We start from the raw sequence: 27,136 nt of genomic DNA, 5'->3' as shown, positions 1-27,136 counted from the left end.
AAATAAAGGGATGAGGAGTTCTGTATGTGTTTTCCCTCTGTGAAAAACATTCTTTTTGTGTAGTTTTATCCAAATGATGAGATTTGAGCTAATATGTGCTGTTGGTTACAGAGTTACACAGTTGTTTCTATATAGCTTAAGTTCATTCTGCTTTTTATGGTTCAAGTAAATGAAGACCAATGAAGGGGATATCTTGTCTGCAAGTACACAGTTCTATAAAATCTCAGAATGTGTTTTCTCATTGCAGTAATGCACCAGCTACTAAACTGCATATAGAGTTCAGGTCTAGTTTGCAAAGAGGAAAAATAAAGTCAATTTCTACCCCTTTTCATCTGTGTATAGGTATGTTTTTATCAGGCATAATCTTTTCTTTAGACTTAGCTTTTTACAGTAGCTGGAAATGTTTCATATCTGAACACCACATAAACAGGTACCAGTATATTATAAAAATTATAACACTTTTCCATAACTTCAAGTGATATATTTGTGCATTAGTGTTCAAGAAAGTATTGTATTTAGTTTTTATATCTTTCTTCCTCTCAACACATAATAGCAGAAATTTACAGAGCACAAAGATTTGCCCTCTTTTTTTTGAAAGAGGAAACTTTCTCTCACCGTTGTGGGTATAGTTTGTAGAGTATCTTCGCAGATTGCACTGATTGTGGTTGGGATGAAAATTGGGTTTTAAAATCGGATTATTGGAGGACATAATTAAGATACTGTGGGTAACTAAAACTTCTGCACCAGTCTTTGTTTTGACCAAGCAACCTAATGTAGCTCCTTGAAACGGCCACAGGATGGTGCCATATCCTAAAGATATAAAAATCTTTCTGAAAAAAAAAGTTTTTAAATAACTGAAAATGACAAGCTTCAAATTGCAGAAGCATCACTGTTTACATTAAGGATTGGGTTAAATTCCGTAAATTTCATTAATCCTTTCTCTAGCTTTATCGTCACAGCACCCCAAAATACCATTTCAGTCCATCTCACTGATGTTAATGTTGTCTTTCAATACCAGGTGTAACTCGGATTCATGAGAGGACTGTTATTATAGGTGGATCACCTTATGAAACTGGCTCATGAGGGGCGACCAATGTGGATTTCAGAGGCTGGCATGATGTGGATGTGTGAAGTGGGTTCAGGTGAATCTGACTAAAGAATACAGGCATTGATGGGTATATAGAAAATAAAATTTTTGATACACAGTGGGTACTTGAATTGTGAGTGAAGTAAGGAGATCATCTTAGTAATGCAGAAGGGAAAAAAAAACATGAAGAGACTTTAATTTTAAAATGCAAAGCACTATAAGATACTGACATTCATAAAGCAGTAAAAGTTTCACTGACAAAAGTTTCACAAAGACATTGAAATATGTACGGCACTTTTTAAAATATATTTTTATAAAGCTTAGTGGTTTCATTTGGAAATCCAGAATCTGGAACTAACAGCAAGGTTTTCTGGCAGTTAGAGGATCTGGGGGAAGTACTACAAGAAGTCGGAAAATATTTTTAAACATGAGTCTCAGGTTGATGATAGTGGTGGTGATAGATATTAAAAATAAAAAATTAAAAAAAAAAAAAAACAAGAAAAAGAAAAACTTCCTGGTTTACGCAGTCGATAGAATGTTTTAAACCATTATATTCCTTAAATTTTTGATTCATAATGTAAATACAAGAGTTTTCCAGTCAAGTATCTCTTCTTTGTGTATGCAGGTGGTTAACTTAAGCATGTATTTGAAGAATACAAACATGAAAACATCTTTATATTAAAGTTGTGTTCACACGAGTTGATGATCTCTGAACTAGTCTGGCTTATTCTTCAACAAAAATAAACTCTGGTAAGCACGAAGATAACAAACCTTTTAAAGTCCTGCCTGGATAACTGCTAGGATCAGAGATGACATATAGACCTTTCTCTGTTCCCTGATATCATAACTACTACCTACCTTGTCCCTTTCCAAGCAGCTGTGTGGTTTTCATTCCAGTTGAAGTTTTCTGTCAAAGCTTTGAAACCAAGCACGTGTATTTAAATACATGTATATATGTATATATCCCCTCAATGTGATTAATTTTGGCATTTGACCGGTAGCTGCAGAGTTAGTGTGCCAAAAATGAGGTGCACAGAGTTAGTTCACCAAAAATGAGATGTTCCTTATTCTCTCCTGACCTGGGCAGCACGCTTAACACTGCAGGATGCTGCCAGCAAAAAAGTCCATAGTTGGAGGACTGCCGGTCAAAATGGCTGGGTCACCTCGGTACAATGGCTTTTTACTAAAAGAACCCAGGCTTATAGATCGATCATTTTCTTCCTTTTTGACGTTTCACCTCTTCACATTTTTCTTCTCTTCTTTCCCTCAGATACTTGAGCGATGTGAGGGGCAGAAGATGACGCTGAGCTCGTGGGCGCTCTGTGTTGCCTACTGCAGAGCAGTGCAGGCCTGGCTCCATGCCGGGTAGATGGAGAGACTTGTCCAGTTAGTCTCACACGAAGGGGAGCACTGGCTAGCAGTACGTGGGGCTGCTAATCAGGTCAGAAATGGCATTTTCTCTTTCCAGAGTTGATGAACATCTTCATTTGTGGCCCTCTGTTTTTGAATCTCTGGAAGGGATTTAATCATACCAATTTTCAGATTCTTAAAATGAAGCAGTACATTTTTACTCGTTTGTTGCCTTTTTCTGGAAGGAGAGTAACAATCTGTCTAGCAAGTTGTAGCTAAGCCTGCTTTGTAATTTTATTTCAAAAGACGCTTGTCAAACTGTTGTCTTAGGTGCAGTGTTTATTAGTATCAGTGTTTTTTATTAATTATCCTGTAGTTTAATGTTGCTCAGAATGCAGATAGATGGGGAGAGAAACTCAACAGCATTTTTCTAGTAACTGTTAGAAAATGCTATCTTAAAAAAACCTAAAATACACGATAGGAATTTATCTCTTTCTTCAAAACTATTGGGAATTTTAAAATATATTTCATTTTGGCAAATCTAATATTTTTAATATATTGTTTTGTAAGGTAAAAATTATGTTAAACAAGGAATAATAAAAATGTATTTAAAATGAAAGCCTTTGGAGATATTTCCTTTGACAGAAAAAAAAATTTAGGACGTGACCAGACATACTCATTTTGAGATTTTTGGAAACTTGAATGTCGGCAGTTCAGAAATTCTGCTGTTTGGTTTACTCTAATTATAAATTTATTTTATATTCAACAGTGGCAATAGACCAGTGAGCATGTCTATTTGCTGTTGCTTGCTTGCTTGGTTTTAAACTATTCACTAAATTTTGGACTGTCTGTGCTGTGTTCCCAATGTTCTTCAGGAATAACTGTAGAAATAAGGAGCAGTTTCAACAACATTTTTGAATATCATTGACATTTTCCTAATGTTAGGATATATTAGAGAAACATTTGGACAATGTTATATTGCTATTAAATTTTACAATGTAGTTGAAATACAGCACAGACCTACAAGGAAAAAGACTAGGCTGTTTCTAAGATCCTTGCTTACCAATAGGTGTTACAGGGTGCACCTTACTGGGTTTGATAGATCTTTACTAGTGTTCATGGTATGTACGGGCAGAAATGTTGAATTTGAGTGAACTGCAGAAGTTTGCAAAACACCATGTGACTGCCTGTGGACCACACAGAACAGAAAGGTAAAATTGTCCTGGCTTCTTGGTTTTGAGCAGCTACATTTAAAAAAAAAAAAAAGTGTTAAAGTATCATTTTTCTCTTTTTTTTTTCCTTGACAGTGAGGATATTTGCCGTAAGGGGGGTGCTGTTTTTGCAGAATCATAGAATGCCTGTGGTTGGAAGGGACCTTAAAGCTCATCTACTTCCAGCCCCCTGCTATGGGCAGGGACACCTCCCACCAGACCACGTTGCTCAAAGCCCCATCCAACCTGGCCTTGAACAGTTACAGGGACAGGGAATCTACAGCTTCTCTTGCAGGCCGTGCCAGTGCCTCACCACCCTCTGAATAAAGAATCTTTTTTCCAATGTCTAATCTAAATCTTTCCTCTTTTAGTTTAAAGCCATTACCCCTTGTCCTATCACTTCACTCCCTGACAAACATCCCTCCCCAGCTTTACTGTAGGCCCCCTTTAGGTACTGGAAGGGTGCTATAAGTTCTCTCTGGATTCTTTTGTTCACTAGACTGAACATCCCCGTCTCTCTCAGCTTGTCTTCATAGGAGAGGTGCTCCAGCTCTCTGACCCTCCTCATTGCCCTCCTCTGGAGTCACTCCAACAGATCCACGTTCATATGTTCGAGGCCCCAGAGCTGACTGCAGTACTCTAGGTGCTCGTTAGAAAGGGGGAAAGAGAAATGAGTCGTGATGTAAATGAAGAAAGTCCCACAAAGCATTTTTCCTAATTAGGTATAATTCTCCTGGTAGAGGGATTTGGGAATGTGTGTCCTGATAATGTTTGGAGTCCAACCCGTTAGGTTATCACTTGAAAGGAAATCCTTTGCTGCTTGTAAGCAACTAATCAAAGCCAAACACTTCCAGAAAAGAAGCTTGAAGACAAATCTAGAGTAGTGCTATGTTTAAACACATGCAGTAGGATTGAATACATCACAGATGAAGCAATAGTGAATTGATCCATTGCATCTATGGAAAAGATATCAGTAAAACAAAATGTCACTGTTCAAGTTTTAAATAGTAGGAATCCACCCATTGTTGTCCCAGGTGGACTCCGTTTTACCACAGAGCCCTGCAGCAATTCAAACCATACTTTCTCCCCTTTCTCCATTTCTGCCATAGCAAAAGTAGTCATAGTATTTCCAGTTGGTGTTTTCCGTTGACTACTTGAGAGAGTTCTTTTGTATCCACGGCTAAAAGAGAGTTGTCCTAGTGCCGGTCCTGAACTAAACTCCACAGAGATGACAAAGAAGTAGACACCTTTGTGTGGTGCTTTAAAGTAGCCGTGTTCAGGGAAATAGCTCTGTCCGTAATTGAGGTATGTTTCATTAAATCTCAGAGTTCTTTCTTTATCCTTTTGGTCTGAGAATCCTACATGGAATGCCACCGATGAGTCTGAAAAAGAGAGAAGAACAGAATTTTAGCAATGAGAGAACAGAATTTTTAGCAATGAGCATTCTCTCCCCAGCTATTACTTACTATTTTATCTGTACAGGAGCCCAAGCCATGAAACAGAGCTTTTTTATCAATAATTCTAGATCTAGTCTTTCAGAAACATTGTCTGTGATCCAAAACACATTTACTCTTTCTAAATGTAGCAGTGGTACTTGTTCTTGCAGCTATTATACGATTAACATTATAAAAAGTGAGAGGTCAGGAAGAGGTAAAACTAGACCAGTTCACATAATTGGAAAAAAATAATCTGAAAATACTTGAGAAGCTTTTGGACACGAAAGCTCTTCTATAAGTCATGCCTGAGACTGTTAGCAGAAGTAAAGAGCTGGTAAAGACATGTACCTGTGAGGCACTTAGTTAACTACCTGAGCCTGTGCTGATGCTTGCTGTCAAATCACACATACTGTGGGACTGAAAATGCCCAGAATAGGCATATTAGCACTGGCAGAAAACTTGCTTGGGGTGGAGGAGGGAGCACATGCATTATATGCACACAGGGATATGAAATGCCGTGGTTTACTCTACATTGAAAGATAACAGGTTGCTTCCAGGCTTGGTCTGAGACTGGGGGCGTTCCTTCCTATGAGAAAATACTGCACTGCAGCCCTCCAGGAGCCTGCCCACCTCAGCTGCAAGGACAGGGGTGCAAAAGGTGGGAGCATTCCCATCGCTTCAGCCTCATGGTTATATAAATGGAAACAGTTTAATAATTATTTGTTCCCAACACTATTTGTATTGAAAAGAAATGCTACATACAATTGAACTTCTAGGACTGAGAATTTGGTCGGGAGATCTGTCTGCACATATTTTCAGGAGTAGTTTGTAGGTTGCAGTCTGTTTTCCACTCGTATGTTTTCAAATTTGTGGAAAGTCCTCTTGCAATTATCTTTTTTGGAGAAGCAATCAAGCACGAAGGAAAATTCCTTAACCAAAGAAAAGCCTCTTTCATTGAGATCCTGTGACACGAGTAGGCTCTTATTTTTCTATTAAAAGAACGTTCCCTTTTTCTGTTCAAGTAATATCATCAAATTAGGGTTCTCAGTACAAAGATAAACATGTTTTAGAAAATACTTCTGTTTTGCTGGCACATAAGACATCTTATTCTTGGGAAAGAAGCAAAGTCAATAGAGGCTTAACTACAGTTAAAAAAAAAAAAGTTCAGAAATAGCTGAGGAAAAAAATGTAGATTGATGTAGCTGAAGAAACAACTAGTTGTAGAGACTTAGGCAGATGTCACAGCAAAAACAGGCCTCAGTGATGTCTCCATTAAAGTTACTGTTACATCTTCAGGTCTATGTTCTGTTGTATGGGTAGATACAGTGGTTAGATCAGTATCCTTGGAAAGACATGAGGCTGAGACCACCCAGGAGGGAAAAAAAAATGCATTCTTTTTGCTGTCCTAAAAGTTGTTTGAAATACATTCTCTGCTTATTCAGTCTTAACTAGGGTTTTCCAGCAGAATTGCCTGAAGTAGGTGATTTTTGTTCTGTATTATATGTCCATAGAAAGGGCTTACAGTCATAAAAGCCAGTGCTAAAACTCTGGCAGTTACTTTGGGTGCTTGTGGCTGTGTGTTTATAGGGAAAGGGAACTGGCCACTCAGTCCAGTATAAGCTGAAAAACTTGTCTCTGAAGCTTAGCGCTGAGAGAGAGTTTCTCTGGTCAATCCTCCCAGTTCTACTTGCACAAGTTATTATAGTGAATTTAATGCATCTGTCCAGATGAGCTAGGATTTGTTGCTTTGAGTACATTCCTTCCAGGCTCAAGTAACAGAGGAACAAGAAGCAAAACCAGGAAGCCCAGCACTCCCTATCAGCTTTGAAAGAGAAAACTTACTGCATCAACATGACCATCTACAGACAGAATTTGTGTTCTAAATATCTGAAGTTCAATTAATTCAAGGCCAATTCTCTAGCAGCTGTAATGGGTGTCATTTTATCGACTTTGAACAAAGTGCACCAGCGCATCGACTTGGTTCTCACTAAAAGTGTTGAGATGGAGGGGCAGGATGTAAATTGCATCAAAACATCTGCTTCAACATCCCACAAGATATCTGGCAGGTCACAATTCATGTGCCTTGAGGGGGAGGAGGAGGACCTGTAGCAGGGCCCAGAGAGAAGCTAGACCTGCACATGAGCAAGTAAAACAAAACAACCTACCTTTTTCCAGAAGTTCTGTCTGCACTGTATTTCTTCCACTTACTATCTGTGTATTTTCTCTGTGCTTCTCAGGCTTCTTTTTGTCTCTTTGCTTGTCTTGACCTTTCTGTTGCCTTCTCACTTTTCTGGTCAGCATTGACTGAATCTTTGCAACATCCAGGCTTATATTGGTGGCAACTAATTCTTCATTGCTTCCAAATAGCTTTTTGAAAATCAGCAGATGTTCCTCCAGCTTCTCTTTGATGGTTGCTAAATCTCCTGAGAGAACTTCCACAGAAACGTTCAGTGGCTCCACCACATTTGTTATTATATGATTGCAGCAGATATTCATGTAATTTGTGGCTTCATGCCTCTTGATTGCCAGGCTCAGATGTTTGATGTCATTCTTGAGAGTCATGATGTCATTATATGCTGAGCTATCCAAGGAGTCATCTTGGGAAGCCTCATAATTAGGTTCCATATGCTCTACATTGCTGCGCTGACTAACGTCATCCAGTGCAGAGGGTGTTTGAGTTTCCTGTCTGGAATGCTTTGAAGATACACGAGCATCATGAGTACTCCGTTGACCTCTCTCCAAGAGATGAAATCTCTTTACAAGAGATTCTAAGGTCATATTTTGTTCTTGGAGTTTATCTGAGATCTTTCTGAGAGATTCTTGCAGCTGAACCACTGATGTTACTAGGGTAGTAGGATCTTCTTCAAACAACAATTCCATGAACTCTTCTCCCAGTAAAGCCTCCAGTGCTACTTTGTGCCGCATGGCATCTTCTAAAAGAGAACCAAAAGAACTGTTGAGATACTTGATGTGTCTATGAATTTCTTCATCTTTCTTCTTCAAGAGGCCTATGTCTTCTGACAAAGATGTAACTTGTGACTGAAGCTGTCTGTTTTCTTCTTGACGGAGGTTAAGGGACTGATGGATAGATGGAAAAGCTGAGGAGAGCTTTTCAATTTCATTCCTCAAGAGATCTTTGAAAACAGATTCTAACTGCTTCATATCCTTTAAGTTTGATTGTGTGCCTTCAAGGGAGTAAGTGATATTCTTGAAATCTTCCTCGAGTATATCACTGTCAGAAGATATCTTCTGGCAATTGCATTCCTCCATGTACCTCAACAGATCTGAATAATTTTCCCGAAGATTTGAGAGAGTATAGTTCAGCTCTGATATCTGCCTTTCCACTGCTGCTTTGTTTTCTTCAATAAGAAGTGATTTCTCCATTAAAGTTATTGTTAGATCTTCAGGCCTATACTTTGAGATATTTTTTTTTAACTCCTTAAACCATCTCTCTAAAACTGCTATATTCTGAAAGGCCACATCTGACTCCATGTAAAGTTCTTTAAGCTGTTTTCCATGCCCTGACAGCATGTCATTTATTTGTCTGATGGCTAACTGGGTGGTTTCATCTTTGGGACCATGATGTGAGGAGAGTTCTGATAAATTTTTTTTCAAAGTCTCAAATTTATTTTCAAGTTTGTTTTGCTCGTGTTTCATGTTTGTTAAGCTGTTGTTCAAAGCTAAGAAATGTGATTGCTGTATCTTGTGATACTTCTTGAGCTTTGTGTCAGTATCTGCCTTGATCATGGTGAGGTTATAGTGAATACTAGCCTGCTGCATTTGCAATTGATTTTCTATATCCCTTTTCATGTGATCAGCTTTCACCACATTTTCCTGGACTTTAGATTCAAACTTAGTTCCTAGCTCCTGGAATTCCCTCTTAGGTACAGTGCTTTCTTGAAATCTTTCTATGCTTTTCTTGTTGACTTCCACATCGTGGGACAGGTTTCCCACTATGTTGGAGAGGTTCTGTAAGCTTCTGTTGAAGCTTGCCCACATTGGGTTAAAATGTTTCCTAAGAAAATTCTCCACATGGGGAAACAAAACTTGCTGCAGAAGCCTTTCCTGTAAATCTGTTAACACGGAAAGATTAAAAAGTAATTAATTAAATTTAAATTCTGCTTTAAGAAAGCATCTTAATCTGGCCAGGATAACTTGAGTATCTATTTTTCCACAGTAACTGACATCTTGCTCCCCAAAATCTGAGCACATGCAATAGTTTTTACAATTGCAAAAATAATCTAATTTTAAATCCAAGTTAGTGCAAAGCATGCTGTATCTTTAAGTCTGCAGACAGTAACTTAGATATGTATTGTCTGCCCCATTTAAGTCAGAAAAATACTGCATTTTTAAACCCTTAGAGAACAGTTTTGTTAGTGGCCATAACTGCCCCTTTTCACAATTCTTATTTGGTGTGCTTATTTGACTTTCTCGTGCTGTTCTTTTTCTGATGCTTTCTACAATGTACCTTCTACTTCACAAAGTTACGCAGCATCTTAGCGTCTTAATATTCCAGGCCAGGACTCAATAACTTGAAAATTCTGTGAGGTATCTGTAGTAGGTGTACATTATACTAAGGCTTGATTTTTAACTTTAGTGTTCAAACTGAGTGACTTGAAGTTCAGTGAAGACAATAGTCTGTATATTAGAAAATGTTTCTGTAAGCCAGTGGCTCACATTAGTAGGTCAAATGTTGCTGTTTTTTTTTTTCACTGCAATATACAGCAGGAATAATGTTTTAGATAAAGGGGCAAATTATTTTTATTATATACACCAGTCTGAGATTCAGCACATCATAATATCTAGCATGAGTATGAAAAAAGAACAAAAACCAAACCTAACACTGCGTCCCCATAGAAAAGAAGAAGCCAGAGAAGCAGAATATTAAGCTAACAAATTAGTATAAGCAACCTCTTTATTACGTGGTTAAGGCAGATTCTGAAATTTCAGGTAAGTACAAAGCGATCTGCCTTTCATCTCATCTCCCATTTCAAGTTTTGCTTGGACTTGGTTTGTTAATTTGCACTGGAATTTCACCCATTTTCTGCTCTCTTTGGAAGCTACCTGCAGACCAAGGGACGTCAGTGTATTCTTGTTTCCAGGTTTTCCTCCTGATCTGCATGGTTTTATAGGGCCTGCTGGCAGGCTGATAATTCGTCAGACCTCTCACCTGCATTGCTCTGGTTCACTTCTAACACCATGCTTGTACCGTTGTTTTCAAATATTCTCTGTAAATCACCTAAGTTGCTGACTGCTTGATGAATATCACTTTGAAGATCATCCAGTAATGCCTCCTGATTTTGAATGACTTCCAACAGTTCTCTTGAATCCACTGATGTTGACACTAATCACAAGATTCAAAAAGAAAGTGTCATGCAATGGAGTGCAGCATGTATTCCTACAAGACCTGCAAGCTCTGAGAACACCACTGTACTTCCTGCTCTGGAAATCTTGCACTGACATTTAGGGGTTTGTTGATTTATAGCAGCTTAACTCAGTTTCTTTGTAAAGGTTTTCTTTCTTTCTTTCTTTCTTTCTTTTTTCCCCAACAGTGATGGAAACTTAATATGTATTTAAATATTAACAGAAGACCTTCAGCTGTGTTTGCCATCATGGCAGTAAAATATTCACGTAAAACCTCCTCATGCCATAAAAATATTCTGGAATAATGACTGCTTTCAATCCAATTGAATGAAAGGATTGCAAAGTTTAACAAACCAGAATAAAAGGACAGGATGAAAGAAAAATAAAGGAGTTTCAAGAAGGATTCAGGAGCATAGGGTTTAAGTGTCACAGTTGACTCCCGCTGAGTGGCCCTTTAACTGATATTACTCTAAATAAATAGCTGCTAATTTGAGCTGTAGAATTCAAAGTGTCTGCAGAAACTGGTATACCCTAACTGTGCCATCCTCGGGGCCTCTTGCCCTCCAGGGTTACCTTTGACTTTTCAATCTAATGTTTTATAAGCTTGAGTCCTCTAGAGCAACTGCTTACTTATTCACTCAGTGCTGAGAGCATAATGTGAAGAAGACTCTCTTTCAGGGCTGTAATGCTACCCTAAACCCAGTTGCTAGAAGTTATTTAATAGCGCTACAGGCCCCACCTTTTCCCAGAGGGTAAGAAAAGGTCCTTCTTGGATATTAGACTGGCAGGGTAGAGTGCCTGAGGTATGGTTCTGTGGTATCTCATAACAATATTCTCAAAGCTACTGGGTAGCTGCTCTGAAGTGGCATTTTGAATAGATATTTTTTTCTGGTAAACCTTCTGAGCATGGTGTGCCTTCCTGTGAATCCACTGAGCAGAACAAGGAGTTAAACATCCGTACTAATGAAAGGTTTAACACTACCAGTAGGTAGTGTTAAGGTTTAACACACCAGCACTCACTAGGTGTCGATGATGACCAGCCAGCATACAATTTTTAAACTTGTGGTGGCTGTTTTGTCAAGAGCATTCATGCAATGTTATAGCAAAAGCCCTCGTTAGTGCCAATAAATGAAATGTCATCGTGTAAAAGCGTTCCCAAATAATGCTTTCACTATAGATAGCATTTATAGCTTATCATGTTAAAATAGCAGCTAAAAATGTGTCTTTTGGGGCACTGACTGAGAGGTAAAAGAATGGCAAGTAAATTAAGTTCAAGAACATACTGTGGTTTGAGAACTCCTCTTCCCATCCTTCAGTTTCATTTCCTGGCACTGGAATGAAATTGGGATCTGCAATTGACATGTGATACATCTGTGAAAACATTTCAGATACAGAAACCACTACAGTTCAGCAAGGCAAGACAGGGCAATTTCATGTGTAATATGACAGATGTGGAGACAGGCTTCTGCACTGCAGATTTCCTAGGGTAAGCAACATCATGTTAGAAGAACCTTGCTTGTGGTACTGCACTGACATGCAGCACTGTATAAATGCTAATGCGATGTGGTAGGGGGGTGTTTCTTAAATTCATGCTGTGTTACTGATAAGAAATGAGTCAGATACAAATAGATGCTTGTTTTCTGGAGAGCCCTATCAAACGCTCTGCAGATTCCACTGTGCTACTCCAGTTACCTGAATGTTCTGGTAGTGTGGCACCAGTTTCAGCAGGTGATGCTGTACAAATGAGGAGATAAAGAAGCAGCTGGTTTTGGTCAGTGAGCGTAACAGAGGAGGGGCTGAACAAGATACACTGCATTTGGTAACATCCTTCTAACATGACAAATGAAAGCCAGGTAAATGCATCGCCTTAGAGATAAATCTATCTATCTAATCTAAGAAAAGCTGTCTGCAGAGAAAAGCTAAACCCACGGAGATGTAAACAGAAACTCCAGTTTTATCAGTAGAGTCTGTTTGGGTAGGTGAACTGGACAAAGATTTTCACCTTTATGTTTGACTTTTTTGTGTTGATTGCCTTAATTACTACGGGGAGTTACCTCTTTTCAATTTTTATTCTTCTGCTTTCAAATGAAGTACTATCTGCTAAATCTTGCCAGTTTCATGAAGGAGTCCAGTCTTAAAACCACACTGTCCTCCCTTCTCTTTTACTTAGCAGCTGCAGGTGTCATTACGTAGTGCTAGGAGCTGTGGTAGTTCAGGGCTTGTCTGAAACTGGATACAAGACCATTTCCCTACCAAATGACTTCTTCCTGTAAACTAATTTTCAGACATGTCAGAAGCTTGTGTTGCTGCCTGATTACATCAGTTTCTACCTGGAATTAGATGTTCCTAGGTGGAGCTGTACATCAGGCAGCACCCCTCCTGCCCTGGCTAAATGAATACCTCTCTCAATCTGTGAAGATTAGAGAAAAGTAGCTGATGCTATTAGCCTTATTTGCAGCTAATTACACCTACTGCTTGCCCCAAATCACTGATGCCTTGAAGCATAGCAGACCAAAGAATATAAGGCATCAATTCTCAAACAGGAAAAACAAATAGGCAAACTGCTATTTCTTGCCACAGTGAATATCATTTAGTCTGAATTCTCATGCTTGCTCTCTGGCTTTCCTTACCACGTTGTTCACAGTCCTTGCCAATAAATCCAGGGCAGCACTTCCACTGCAAAGATTTCAAAACCTTCTGTTTGACTTGATAGATGGGCTTCAGGGCTGTCCTGTACCTAAGGAATAAGGGTCCAGGCGTTAGAGTCCAAGCTACTGTCAGCTGGTGGAAATTCACTGACTAACTGTAGTCTGGTGCCAAGTGTGTCCTAGATGACTAATACAGAAAGTGGTTAAGAAGTTTGTCATAAATTCTATTGTTATTGCTCAGTAAAACATTTAAGCAGTAATTGACAGCGTTTTTTTTCCCCGCATAAGATTGCTTTTCAGGACTGCTGCTTCCAACAGGAGGTGTATGGAGATTCATACATGCTGGCAGAATATAAATAGTATTCAGTTAGCAGGGCTGCAGTGGTCTACTTCACACCCCTGCTGTTGTCCAGCAGAGACTTTTTTCCAAAATGTTGGCACTAGTATGACAGGAGTCTTAGAGAGAGATGTCACAGCTGGCAAATTTCTGTAACTATCGGAAATGCAACTTGAATATTTATTTAGTCCTTTGCAATTGAGCTTGGACTGAGCTTTAACATTTGCCTTGTGCTGATGAGTTGTAGAGAAAGTTCTGTTTTTAAGCAAGCATTACAGAACGGCACTGGCACCAAGAAAGACATAAATTTCTTAAAACTGCCACTAGAAGTGATCGTAAAACTATTTTTGTTTCAGAGAAAAATGAATTGCATTAACAAATAGCAACAGCACTTTTATTTCACAAATCAATGAACGACATAAATGGGAAAATATTTATTAAATGGATATTAAATATTGTTTCATTTAAGAAGTGAGTTTTGAATCAATGTCTTACAACTATAAAAATGCATCAAGTATGGTGCCTTCAGGGACATTGCTGGCTTCCACCAGTGCCCTTTGGGCAGCCAGTCCTGAAAGAAGAGTGAGCACTTGGGCAATTGCATGTCTCTAACTGTGAACAGTCTCACTGATGGCCACAGGCAGAAGTTTTTATTTTTTCTTTTGTTTTTGAAGTTAGGGGTGTGTGTGTGTGTGTGTGTGTGTGTGTTGTTGGTGCTTTAGTTCTTTTTAAAACATGCCATTAAATGCTTTTGAAAATATCATTTAGATACTTCACAGAAGATTCTGTTGCCTCCAGTGGCTTTGTATGGGATACTTACATGATCTTCTGGCAGTCTGGAGCTCCGTTTGGACAGGGCTGCTGGGAGTTGACGATGTACTTCTCTTTCATGCAGGCTTCTATGTGTGTTACTAGGCGGGACTGCATGAAGGAACACCAGTTCCTGGTGGGGAAAAAAAAAGTCAGGAAAAGAATTTGAAAAAGGTCTTTTAAAGTCTATTTGTAACGGTGTGAAATGCAGAGGGACCACCTTTTTTTTTCTTTTTTTTTCTCCAGCTGGAGAGATTTTCCTCATCATGATGGAAGTGGAAAATGCTTGCTAGCTTCTCCCTCAACTCTCAGTTCCTTTGTTTTCATTCGGGATGCTTATCAGAGTTTGTTTCAGAAGGGTTGATTGTCTGAACTTTGATGCATTAGTTCCATTTCCAGGCCTTTCATTTAGCAGGAGGCACTTCCAACCCACGATAACCTGCAGGTTAATGTCACTTTAAATGTCAAATTGCCTGGGTCGGCGTGTTGCCAGTTCAGATGCTTCATGTCTGACTCATCGTGTCCGGGCTGACTGCTTCTGGAAACTTAATCCTACAGAAATTCCATTAATAATCGGTGTCTTCCGAAGCATTGCTGCTTTAAGATGGTCTAGTAACTGAGCAGATTTTATTAATTAGGCTAACTTTGAAATAACCTCTTCCCATGCCCTGCAGAAAAATAATATTATTGAAATTAGGGTTGTTTTCGTGGCTTTTATGCTTTTATCAAGGACAACTGAATTTCACTAGTCTGGTAACGACCTCAGGCAGTTTTCCCAGTCAGAACTATATAGACACCTATCAGTTTAAGAGTGTAGATGAGCATCTTTATTTTCAGGAGTTAGAAGTCAAGATGAAGTGTATTGTTGGTTGAAATTTGATGGTTAAAAACCAATTTCAGAAATGACAGGAAGTGAGGAGTAATAACTGTAGCAGGAAATGGAAAAAAATACGATGAATAGCATCTGATTAATCCGTAATTGCAGTTACTGTTGGAAGTCTGTACATGTATTGAATGCCTTATTTCAGATGACGTGTTTACAGAAGTTCACCAGTTAAACACCAAGGCACCCTGGTGCGCTCCGCGGGTAGCAATGCATAGAAGTGGGCTGTGGCAGCTTTGTTGGGACCAAGAAGCTGTACAGAGACCACGTGTCCCTGCTGCCTCACTGTTTATCTCCGGTTATAAAATCTTGAGAGAGAGTCACTGAACCAGCAGCTGCATTTTACACACTACCCACTTTAGGGACAGGCGTGGGCCTGGTGTCCCACAGGGGTTTCTAGTGGTGTAGCTTCACATCCTGCCCGCTGCAGGGGAGCATGGGGATCTCTGGAGCTGTATGTGCAGGGCCATTAGGAAGTTGCAGCATAACATTCAGCAGCATATTAATGTTAAATTGTGCTAATCCTCTTCCTTTGGGAAGAGGTGAGCTTGAGCAGTGGGAAGAAATAAATGAAAAATAGATACCGCCATCACTGCTAAAGATAATTCAGCTTAACTTTCCAGAGCCTCTCAATAGAGGCAGGTGGAAACAGGCTGCTGTGGGGCTGGGCAGCCTGTTACCACAGAAAGCTGACCGGCTTACTGCGGGGCACCAGATCTGCCAGCTCAGCGTCTGCCTGAGGCTGTGTGACTGCGGCATCGCACAGCCTGTGTGGCCTGGACGCAGGGTGGCCTGCAGCAGCGCAGCCCCTCGAGCCCAGCTCCCCCTCTGCAGCAGGACCTGCAGTCCCTTGGGGCTGCCGGGAGTCTGAACCGAGACACCCAGCTCCACTATTTATATCCCAGAAGGAAAGTCTGGCATGAGATTGGCTGCAAAAGTTGTCTGAGGTCTTCATAACTCCTTATGGTAAGGCACCTGCAGAAGAAACACCCTTATAATGGCCATGAAATTAGCTGTCCTGGTTGAAGACTACTTAAATCTCAAAAACTGAGCTGCTCTGCTGTTGGATGCCCAAGTGACAGGTGTATTAGTGATGGCAAGATTTGTTCGTTATGGTTGTCTTTTTTGTTTGTTTGGTTTTTGTAACCTTGTTTTTCCTGATGCTGCCGCTGGCAATCTCGTAGTCAGAAATTTGTTGCTGGAAAGTTTGAATGCACAGGACTAAATCTGGTGAGTAAGCAGGTGCTATTTTCACATGAATTTTTTCCTTTGTCTGCCATCTCTAGCGGTCTGCTGTTCTACCTTTCCCTGTCTTCAAGCATCCCCTATAGTTATAACCATTGCTGTGAACTTACAGCTTGCCGCTGTCAATACGTGCAGTGTATCTGCTTAGGTGAAGCCTGAAGGGAAATTACAAATCATATTATATGCCATTGTGCATGTTATTAAACTATTTTCCCATAAGAAATCATCTGTAGATTCTCAAAATAAAAGCAGATTCAGGCCTTTTATAATACTGGTCATATCCCTTGGGATATTTGGAAAGATTTGGAGGTTTTTGTACTCCATGGGTTTGTGTTAAAACGGAGCAGAGCATTGTGTGGGGGAGAGCTGTGCCTGATAAACAACAACTGAACTTTAGGCAGTATATTTTTAAATGGGAACACAGGAACCAAATCTCCGATAATCAGCATATATGGAAAAAGTTTGCCTCTCCGACTGAGTTGCAGAAACAATGGGGAACCACGTCGAGCACGAAAGCAGAAGCTGTGGTCACAGCAGCTGAGGGAGCAGCAGGGTGGCCCGGAGAAGGGGAGGAAGATGGAAGCATGGAGAGGGAAAGCAGACGGCCTGGGTGAGGTGGGCACATTCTCTCCCAGGCCTCCTCTGCTCCCTGGCTTCTTGAGGGGCAATGTGACTGAGACCTCAGTGAGTACCCTGCAGACAAAACTGTTCCTTTCTGAGAGGCAGGTGCGAAAGCAGAGCATGGAAGCGGTGTGTTGCAGCTTTCCTTCTGATTCCAAGCTGTTGTGGTGAGCTGTAGTTTTATGTGAATGGCTGGATGAGTTTTTGTGTCTATTTTCAGTGGGAGCCATACCCTTAGGTACTTCTGCTCCCTAGGACTGAACCAGAGGTCAAATCCTCAAGTTTTTATTAAATTATTACTCTTGAATAACCCAATGCTCTGCTTGTGTGACCAGGCAGCACAGTTAACATCAGGAGGCCAATGTACGTGCTCTGGCTGTCACTTGGCTCCGAGGTGTGTGCAAGTCCACCAGGTTTTAGAAGGCTGCATTGCTTTTCAGTGGCAGCATACAGTTAATAACCCAGAAACAGAGACGTGATTTGTGCTTGTATTTATGCAGTCCTCTGTCACGTGCCTGGCAAGCCATTGCTGGGAGTGGCTTTTCCAGCTCAAATCCCCTCTGCTCTGTTTTCCCTGGGGAAATAACTTGACCTGGCCATGCTGTTAGAACAAGCTGGTACCGATGCCAGGTGCAGTACCTCGGACCTGCCTGGTGGGATACCTGCCAGATCCCAGCAGGACCTGTGTTCAACGTGGAAACCTCCTTTTCAGATAGGATTCCTTTGCTTTCATGTTTTGCTTTTTCTTGATGAAAACAATCCACGCCCCATGAATCATCATTTGTGCTGATTTGCTTTTCCCACCATACGCAGCTCCCAAACAAGTCCTTTGAGTCATGTAAGCCATACAAATCTAAACCAAATGTTTACATGCATGAGCACGTGTGTGACCAAGAATGAGTGTTTTGCGATGTTGCACGTATAAATGCACAAACACATTTAATAGAAAATATTAGGATTCTCTTCAGAGTCCGCTGATGTGCTGCAGGCATCTTGTGTGTTTACTTGTAGTTTCCCACCAACAGAAAGGCATTGTGTGCTATCAGAAGTTGAATCAATGGTTGATCCCAACCCGATGCTTGCTTTGGACACTTACGCATTATGCAGGACAAGTAATATGAACAACAGAGAGTTTGATAGACTTTCAGAAAAAACTGTTTTTAATGATGGTCATGATTCTGTATTTCTGTTTTTCTTTTATATCTTCTCACTAGTTCTCCTTTTCTTAAAAGCGTACTCGTGGAGCTGAGTAGCTGTATAATATCATGTTTGGGTTTTAGTCACAAAAACTTCTGGTGGTTTTGAGTTTGAAGTTTACAAACATTTATTCTTCCAGCAAATAAGTACATAAAGCATATTTTTTCCCATCTGTAATGAGCTGCAATATAGATATGTGTGCCAAAAGGTGAAATTTCTATTGCAGTATTTTTTGCACATGTTGTCAAATGCTTCCTTTAAGGGAACTTTGCTATCTATTACTAAAAATACTTCTTGACTCTATTAAACTTGAGGGAAATGTGTCATTCTTTATTGTTAAGTGGAATAATTTAAAGACTTGAAAAGGCTTGATTTAAAGTTCAGTGAGGCGAGCGGGAATTCTGCTGCTGACACCAGCGTGCTATAAAGTCTCAAAGAACTGCCCTTTCACACATAGGACTTCCTTTATTCAGCTTGTTTCTGGGACACAGAAGCTTTGTGTTCTGCTTCTGCATTTTTTCCTCTTTGTAATTGTGTAGCTTCACTCACTGAATATATAACCAACTTAACACCCTCTGCTTTTGTTCCCTTTAATAGGGTTTCCTTTTGATTTCAGCCTGCGCTACCAAGGAGAGGGGATTAGAATGAAGCTGCTGGGTGAAGAGAGCAGAAGAGCTTTCTTTCCAGGGTGGGGATTGGTAAAGTTTATAACAAAATTGCATGTTGGACCAACACCTAAGTGAACTCTAACAGACCAGGGCTACATATACTTCATTTGTTCAGTTGCTTTTCCTGTTTTACAGTCCAAGTAAATTGATCTTCTCGTTAAACCCGGAAAAAAGCATCTGAATAGTTTTCTTTACTAGACTAGGTGTTTTTTTTAGTCTTTCTTCTAATCTCCGTATTGAAGAGTCTTAACATGCATGTGTCTATTTCTGCCTTATTTTGAGTGAAGTGTATTGTTTTCTGTGAGGTTAAATAATTTTGGCTACAAGACAGCCTATATTTAAATAAGATTCAGCAGATTTAGGTTAGCTTAAGCTCCTTTTATTTTAACCTTTGAGGTCTTAAAACTGAAAATTGATTTTAGAATGATTTTTTTTTCTTATATTGGATACTATCCCTGCTTTTACTGACACATAGCAAAATGCAGGCAATTCTGTCTCTGCTTTTAGGATTTGGTTAGACATCCTGCTGTTATAGCAAATAGAACAACTCTTCAAAATGTAGGAGATAAAGCAAGGTGGCTGGTCTGCTATCAGTAACATCATGCTAAAGTTAATATAAGGTCGACTCTTTTTTCATACAGCACTACACTGCCAATAGCAGCATGATGGTGGATGTGAATAATGCCCTCCTAGCTCAGCTACTTACACATTTTATTTTTCTTGTTCTCCTGATTGGCACTGTAATGTGTCATTTTAGACACTTGCTAGGTCAGTGGAATTTTTGCCTCAAAAGCTTCAGGACTTCAGGGCATTGTTTTTCCATAAGTTTTATTATTCCTTTGTCTGTACTCGTACAATTGAGTTGTCCTTCACATCAGTTTCCTTATGTTTCTATCTCAAGGAAGCCAGTTTCTATAATTACTTTGAAAACTCCTTCCCTGCTATTTGTGTCTATCTCTGACAGAGTGCAATACTTTTCAGGCCTGTGACACTTTCATTTGCTGTACAGTGAGAAGATATGCAATTATTGCTGCTAAAATGTGCTACTAGATGACAATAGAGGACTGCTCTGTTCAAATTTCTAGTGATTTTCCATTAAGCTGCATGAACTCCTGACTTTTATCAATTGAAGTGGAAAAAAAGATTGAGGCTTTAGCTGTAGAACAACCTGTGTGCTGTTTTCCTTGCAGTGCAAAATTTTCACCAACAAGAAAAAGCATTCAATAAAACAGAGATTGACCATTGCATTTAATTTAGTGTAAGCCAGGACCGTGTGTGTCAGTTTTGAGGAAGACGTATTTTTTATTCATTGTAGAATGCCAAAGGGATTAAGTACTTGAAAAAGGTGCTGGCTTTCAGAGGGAACAAGGTGTGGCCCTGCTTTTAATTAGCAGCTGGCATGTGATTACTGCTTGCTTGTCAGCACATCAGTGAATTCTCCTGCTCTGAGCAGCCAGCAGCGTGTATTACAGTCAGGCAGCAGAAGCTACTGCATCTCCTGCTTCTCTCTTTCCTTGCTAATGGGTAGAGCTCCCTCTTGGGCAGGAATCTGGGATCTTCCTGTACTTCATCCTGTGGACTACCCCGGTTTTCCTTTAGGGTTAATTAAGGTAGACTGACTTATTAGCAATTTAACTAAAGCTAGGCTGAAAGAGTGGCAGTGGTAGTGTCAAGTGTTTGATTTTTCCTGCGGTGCTGCAAGTCTTCCAGTGCCCTGAGTAAGCTGGTTAAATGACACTTCTATTCCAGCAGTAGTGCCTGTTAGTATGTTGTTAGTTGTCACTTGGCCTGCAGAATGTCCTAAAAACTTGGTGCAATTAAGGCTTTCTGAGTAAATCCTGTCCTCAGCTTGGAGCCTCGCTGTAAGCAGGTGTTCAAGAGAAAGCAGACTTGGCTGCAACTGCTTTTGAGGCAAGCCCAACTGCTGTACAAGCTACTTCAGAGAAATAAATGCAGGAGGCTTTTTTCTCTTCACAGAATGTCCACAGCCATTACCTCATGTATATTATCCTCGCAACAATACAAGTTCTGTGGCCCGCTCTGAGGGCAGCCTACACTCGGATTTCATAGTTTGATTTCTGCAGATGAAAGTTCACTGCTAATATAGCACTCTCACTTCTTTGTCAGACCTTGTCTTGAGCTAGTGTCACAGCCAGTGGCCACCTCCCAGCATGGCTGTGCTGGTGCCAGGGAGTCAAAACATGAAGGAAAGCAAGCTTTCCAAACTGCGTGCACTCAGGGTGAGGACAGTGTGCACCAAGGTTTGTCCTGGTCGTCTTTTGGCTGGCCTTGGCAAGAGCCTCAGTTTGTTGAGGGCTGGCCACTGGCGACTTGTTTCAGGAGTATTGACCTCAGAAGTAGGATGGCACAGGATCCACCTGCTGGCAGTGTTGATGGGGAGTCTGTCACTATACTAACAAGAGACCCCTTGCTGTCTGCTGAAAGAAGGAATTGCTCGAGCTTGCACTAATGAGCTGTGTAACAAAGGAAATAAGACAATCCTTTGGACACAGATGGTTTGGTAACTACTGTATCACGTGCAGTGAAGCTGTGTTTCTTCAGGAACTGGTCATTCGCATCAAGTATACACTAGTGGGGAGCTGCTCCACATGCAGCTCAAGATAGTCGGAGTCAAATAGCAAGTGGTGTTCTTGGCCAGCAGTGACGGTCTGAGGCAGAAGCTTTATCAGAGAATTTCCAAAAGTCCTGAAAGGAGCCAAGTGCCTAATTTTGATAGGAAATCCATTGCTTCTGTTAATGAAGTTGGCACTGCACAAGCTATTGTTGAGCACTCAATGGCCATTCAGCTGGTGTGCAGGATGTCAGGGGCTGAGGATCACATTTAGCTGCATTTCATCCAAGACCTGTTTTATTTTAAGCTTATGTTCTATTCCACTTTGGTGGGAAATTTCAGTATCCCATAAGCTTCCTAAGAAAGTCCCTGTCTAATTTGGAAAAAATAGATGAGTCAGTATGAAACTGGTCTTAATTAAATCAATGGATGTTTTCCTGTAAAAGCAGACAAAGAAAACAAGCTATTAAGATTGAGCATTGTTCTGACTTTCCCTAGAATAAGAGAGATTTTGGTTTTCTCTGCTTCTTTGCATCTCCGAGGATAGTTGTTCCATATTTTGACACCCTGGCTAATCACGAGAAGACGCCTGCTTTGTGGCTGTCTCAGTGCAGAGCTGAAGGAAGAGGCATGTGTTTCAGTGAGATAACAATGCTCCTGGCTGACATCAGGAAGCCGCACTCTAATCAAGGGGTGACTTGACAGAATTGCATATACAAACCTTGACATATGTTAATGCAGTCACGGATTTACTTATTCTGCAGATTTCAGCCTTTTCTATTTATAATTCGTGATTTTTTTTTTTGTAAATATTTTAATTGTAAGAAAAATTGCAACAGATGGGAGACTGAGCATGTGTTTGTGAAATAACGGGAAAGGAAAACTAAACGACCTGCCCAACTTGGAGATAGAGTAAATCCAGGACAGGGGCTACTTCACAGTGACTCTCTCTCCACTTTAGGAAAGAGAGAGAAGTTCTGTGAGACTCGGTTATAGACAGGGAATCCAGCTTTAGTTCCTCTGCTCATTCGCATCTCATCACCACAGTCCATTTCTCCCATACTGCGTAAGCCATCCATCTGGGACCAACTCTGTCAGCATGGTTACTGAGGAGGAAGGTTAAAAAAAGTGTCTGCTTTTTCATAAGTTCATTTTTAACCTGGAACACTTAAGTGGTCTCATTTACAGTGTTACTTGACAGACAGATCAGGCCACCTGAGGACACAGAGGACTGTAGGCTGTGCTGTCCAAGCTAGCATGTGATGGAATCGCACCTTTTAGATGCTTCTTTTATGTTTTTTAAATGAAATATGAACACTAAGTGCATGAAATCTGAGTTGTCAGCCTGACTGTTCTTGGGGCTGCGGGCACATGGATTGGATTAAAGCCAGCCAGCTGTAATTCTTCTCAATGCTGAGAAAATATAAGAGCCTTCCGCTACATTGCTTTGGTAATGGTTCTGTGCTGCGTTGTTTGGTTCAAGAAACAACCTGTTTGTAGGAAGGGGAAACAAACCCTTCTGAATGTAATTACAGTATAGGTCCTTCCATGGATCTTAGACAAATAGAGGTGGGTTGATGGCAAGGGTACAGATAAAATGGTGTGTTCTTCCCTGGGCCATGGAATTTGTTTCAAAGGCTGGTTCATCACGTTCATCAGCTGAGGCTTTGGCTACTTGTCATTAACTATCTGATGGAAGTGGCTCTGAAGAGACAAAACTCTCCAGTGTGGCTTGTCAGGTTATGATGAGCTTTCACAAGCTATCAGGTGTTGTTTACATAGCAATTTTCAGGATAACAACTGTGATGTATTATCTCCTTGATGTATTATGCCTTTCAATATGACTTGATCAGACGTAGTTAATTGGTTACACCTAGTGGTAAGTATTACAGTAGGTGATGAACCAAGGCAAACTTGAAAGCTCTTATTTCATATTTCCTGGATCACTTTTAAAACATCCACATGTCCCAAGCATCTTTTTAAGGCTCAGTTTAGCTGTTCATACCCACACACAGGAAAGCCACTGGGAACGACAGAGCATTCCTATGAAGTTCAGCATTAAGCATCTGTTTCACATGGGAAATGAGGAGTGCGCGCGTATTATGGGTATTATGCATTGAGTATTTATGAAATCCAGAACTTGTTTTTATTGTTCTTACTCTTCATTTTCTGTAGCTAAAACAGATGCTAATATGCTCCATATCTATCCATATACTTGTGCTTTCACTTCCCTTTTTAATTCTGGTGGAAGTATGTGTACACACGGGTCCATTTATCTCAGCCATAAGGAAGTAAGTAATGTCAAACTGATCAGCTCATATGAGACACAGCTGCTGGGAAAAATGAGAGAAAAAAAGAAAAAGATGGTTTCCTGTGGAAAACTGGTTTTGATTTTGTAAATAACACGTACAAATACTTGCCCACTTTGAACATGCAAAGCTTCTCTGGTGTACTCAGATACAAGCAACAGCTGAGATACTAAACTCTTACCTAGTTCTTCCTCTAAAGAACAGTCAAAACAAAAAGATTATTATTCACACATTTCTCATTAAAACAGTCACCTGAAGCCAGTGACTTCTAACCGATTTTCTTATTTTAAAGCCCTTATTATTGTTATTCTGAGAAGAATTCATTAGTGAAGTAACATATCCAAGCGTTTGAATGAGATCTAATGAGTCATTTCATCTTACATGCTGAAACAGAAAACGGGATTCTCTCTAATTACTGTGGACACATTAGTCATTATGATCTCCAATTATTCAAATAGCCACAATAAGAAAAATAATACTCTAAAATTTATTTTTAAAAGATTTAAGGATATTTTGTAGCAACCACTATTTCTAAAACACTGGGGAAATAGCAAGAGTTTGGGCAGAAAATATCATTGTTGTGAGAAAGACTAGATGTCACGGGCAAAGTTACCATAGACTGTCAGTTTGTTTCCCCCACCCCAGACTGTTCTATGGTGTGTTTATCTCCCTGTGTCTCTTAGTTCCTCATTAACTTATGGTGCTTTTTTCCTAGTTCTCTCTGACTTCTCGATGGTTTTTCCAGAACACGTGTCACATTTGCAGGGAGGAAATACCAAACTCGTGATAACTTCTTGTGTATGCATAGCAGGCCACTCCGGCCATGAATACCTGATACGGACTTGAGGGTTTCAGGAGCCTGAAGGTACATTGTTTCAGCCATTTGCAGTGACCTGAAGAATTTGGAGCGCAGGTACAAGTAGAGAACTGCCATCCCTTATTACCGGCACTCTTTCCTCTCAGTTTTGTCCACAGTTCCTCTCAAAGTCTTGCATTTCTTTACTTGTGCACTATAAATGTGATTTCTTCAGCAAAAGAACAAATACCTTCAAGTTACTGCCAGATTAGATTTTGATTGCCTGTAGTCATCAACGTTACTTTATAATTGAGGGAACGTTGTGATTTGACTCATTATGCAACTATCTCCATAAAAGGAGGAAGTATTTCTCTTCTTGGGAGGAAATTAGAATGAGTAATAGCTTGTGCTGAGCAGCATTACACAAGTTGCTGCTCAACAAAGTTACATAGCAAAGGAAGAAGTCCCTATTAGGATATTATATTACAGTGTCTTGCTGACCTATGCATGCACCTTTTTTACACCTTTGAGTTTTTGTAGTATTTCTAGTTTTTAGAATGCTCTCAACACTTCAACCACTAATCAAATGACTGCCACCTTGCAGCACAGCATGCATGGAAGGCCAGGGCACTGGTTCTGCTTTGCTTTCCTTGCTCTGACAGAGCATTAGTCAGGAGTTAGTGAATTAACAGTATGTGTTGTTATTGAACACTACCCATCAGAAAACTGCAAGTCAACACTTGCGGATTTGGAAAATGACTTAATGTTTGAGCTACAGATTTGTGGGAGGATTTAGTATGAAGGGAAACACCATGCAGGACAGAGGCCTTAGTTTTACATGTAGATATGATTTAGAAACAAGATCGCATACTTTCATTGTCACGAAAGGGAAGCATGACATGAACAAGGTTTTGTAGTCTCTTTCCAGTTCCCTTTTTTCCTTGCCTCAGGAGCATTTAAAGAAAAATATCAGAGCATCCCGAAGCAGTGAGCTGTGAACAGCACGCACTGTGCTGCTCTTTCAGCTCTCCCAAACAAGGCTCTGCAGTAGCCTTCCATCAGTGCTATAAAAGATTCATACGCTGTCCTGCTTGGTTTTCATCTATTTTAAACATTCAGAGACCTACTTACATGCTCTGTAAAACTCAAAAATCACAGCATTTGGAAATCTTTCTAGTGAAGTACATGCTTTTTCTACTCAGGCTGGCTATACTTCTGCTAAAGATGCCCATGATGACCATGAGAAGCATTTCACTGTTGTTAAAATATGGTGGTTGTTTTTTTTGTTTTTTTTTCAGGAGGAAGGATGCTTGAATCTGTAGTCGTTTTCATGCTTATCTGTTACTCCTTTTATATTTATCCCTCACTATTTTTATTTTGCTAACATCCTGCCGTTCTTTTTCCCACCTTTCTCCTTCCCAAGGCCCAAGCTGCATCTGGTATGTTCTGGTGATGGGCAAAAGTTGCCTCAATCAGCAAAAATCCGTATTGGGGTGTGAAGAGAAAAAGGCAGTAAATGAAGTTTGTCTAGTTCTGCTTTGCCAGAAACAGTGGTGGGTTTTTGTTGTTGTTGTTGTTTTGGTTTGGTTGTTTTTGTCATGTTATAAGAATAGCTGCAAAACCCTGACCCCATGGCTTTGCTATGCAAGGTGTGTCCAAGCACCTCAGTCTATTCTGCTGTCTTGGACTAGGTGAAAGAGTCAGCCCCCTCTATGGTTTCATCCTCCACAAGCAATTAAATTTTATCTTCCTGTAGATAAAACATTTAAACCCCTCCTGTTTGGATATAGATTGTTCCCTACAATCTAGTGTGTTGTAAAGAGAAACTTTTACCAAAAAATGTCCTTCATCAACAGGATATCTTTATTGAACATGGTTCCGCTATTATTACGTGTAAAACATGCATATTTGGATACTTACCCATTTGGGGACCGTGGGCTTGCAGCTTCAAAATCCTCTCTTTCTTCCTGATGTGAGGAGGAGATGCTTGAAGGGTAGTCTCTTGCATCCTCCCTGCGCCCTTCTGCCTCCCAGTAACCTTCTTCCTCACGTGAGAGAGGAGTCCTCTGAGGGTACGCAGAGGTCTCATAATTTAGTGGCTTTGAGCTGTGCATGGGACCCTCACGATGCCCACGATGGTCAGAGTGCCTGACCAACTTTGCCAGTCCTACCGCATGATAGATGAGCAAAAGCTTCAGTAGCATTGTGGGCTTTTTTCCTACCTGGTTACACCTGTCTCTTGTTCTCGTCTCTGAAGTGCAGCCTGAATTAGTTCTGGAATGCCCTGTCAATATCCTTTAACTGAAAAGTTGGAAGAAGGAAGGAAAAAAAAAAGATTTGTAACAAAGAGCGGAAAAAGCTTTCGACCCTCCCAGCTACTGTGGAAATGTCCATGGCCATCGAACAATGTGAGCCTGGTTCCTGTGTGGGGCTCAAATGCCTCTGACAGAGGAAAGAAAAAAAAAAAAAGGTGGTAGGAATATAACTTATTCAAGGAACTTCTGAGTTTGGCTGCCTTCTAAACTTGTCTGTGAACAGGAACTCAGCTTTTATCAACTGCCTTCTCCCTCAGGCACAGGAAAAGGATGTTAGCTTTAAAGGA

General features: G+C 40.3%; 1 protein-coding gene across 3 annotated transcripts; it reads right to left on the bottom strand.

The window, feature by feature from the left end:
• Positions 1-453: 453 nt before the first annotated feature.
• MMRN2 (multimerin 2) lies at positions 454-27,136 on the bottom strand. 3 transcript variants are annotated; one of them, XM_040563332.1, is made up of 7 exons: positions 26,455-27,134; positions 14,254-14,376; positions 13,079-13,185; positions 11,732-11,779; positions 10,255-10,428; positions 7,250-9,157; positions 454-5,030 (listed from the first exon to the last, which is right to left on the bottom strand). In XM_040563332.1, the coding sequence occupies exons 1-7, from the start codon at positions 26,736-26,738 to the stop codon at positions 4,642-4,644; spliced, it is 3,033 nt and encodes a 1,010-aa protein (XP_040419266.1). In that variant the 5' UTR covers positions 26,739-27,134; the 3' UTR covers positions 454-4,641. The 3 variants fall into 3 exon arrangements, with proteins under 3 accessions (XP_040419266.1, XP_040419265.1, XP_040419267.1); XM_040563331.1 differs by having other exon boundaries at positions 11,732-11,797; positions 26,455-27,130; XM_040563333.1 differs by lacking the exon at positions 10,255-10,428 and having other exon boundaries at positions 11,732-11,797; positions 26,455-27,136.

The sequence above is a fragment of the Cygnus olor genome, chromosome 7, assembly GCF_009769625.2.
Source record: "Cygnus olor isolate bCygOlo1 chromosome 7, bCygOlo1.pri.v2, whole genome shotgun sequence".
NCBI classification, from domain to species: Eukaryota; Metazoa; Chordata; class Aves; order Anseriformes; family Anatidae; genus Cygnus; species Cygnus olor.
The sequence above is the reverse complement of the archived record's forward strand: the minus strand, read 5'-3'. Positions and strand labels throughout refer to the sequence as shown.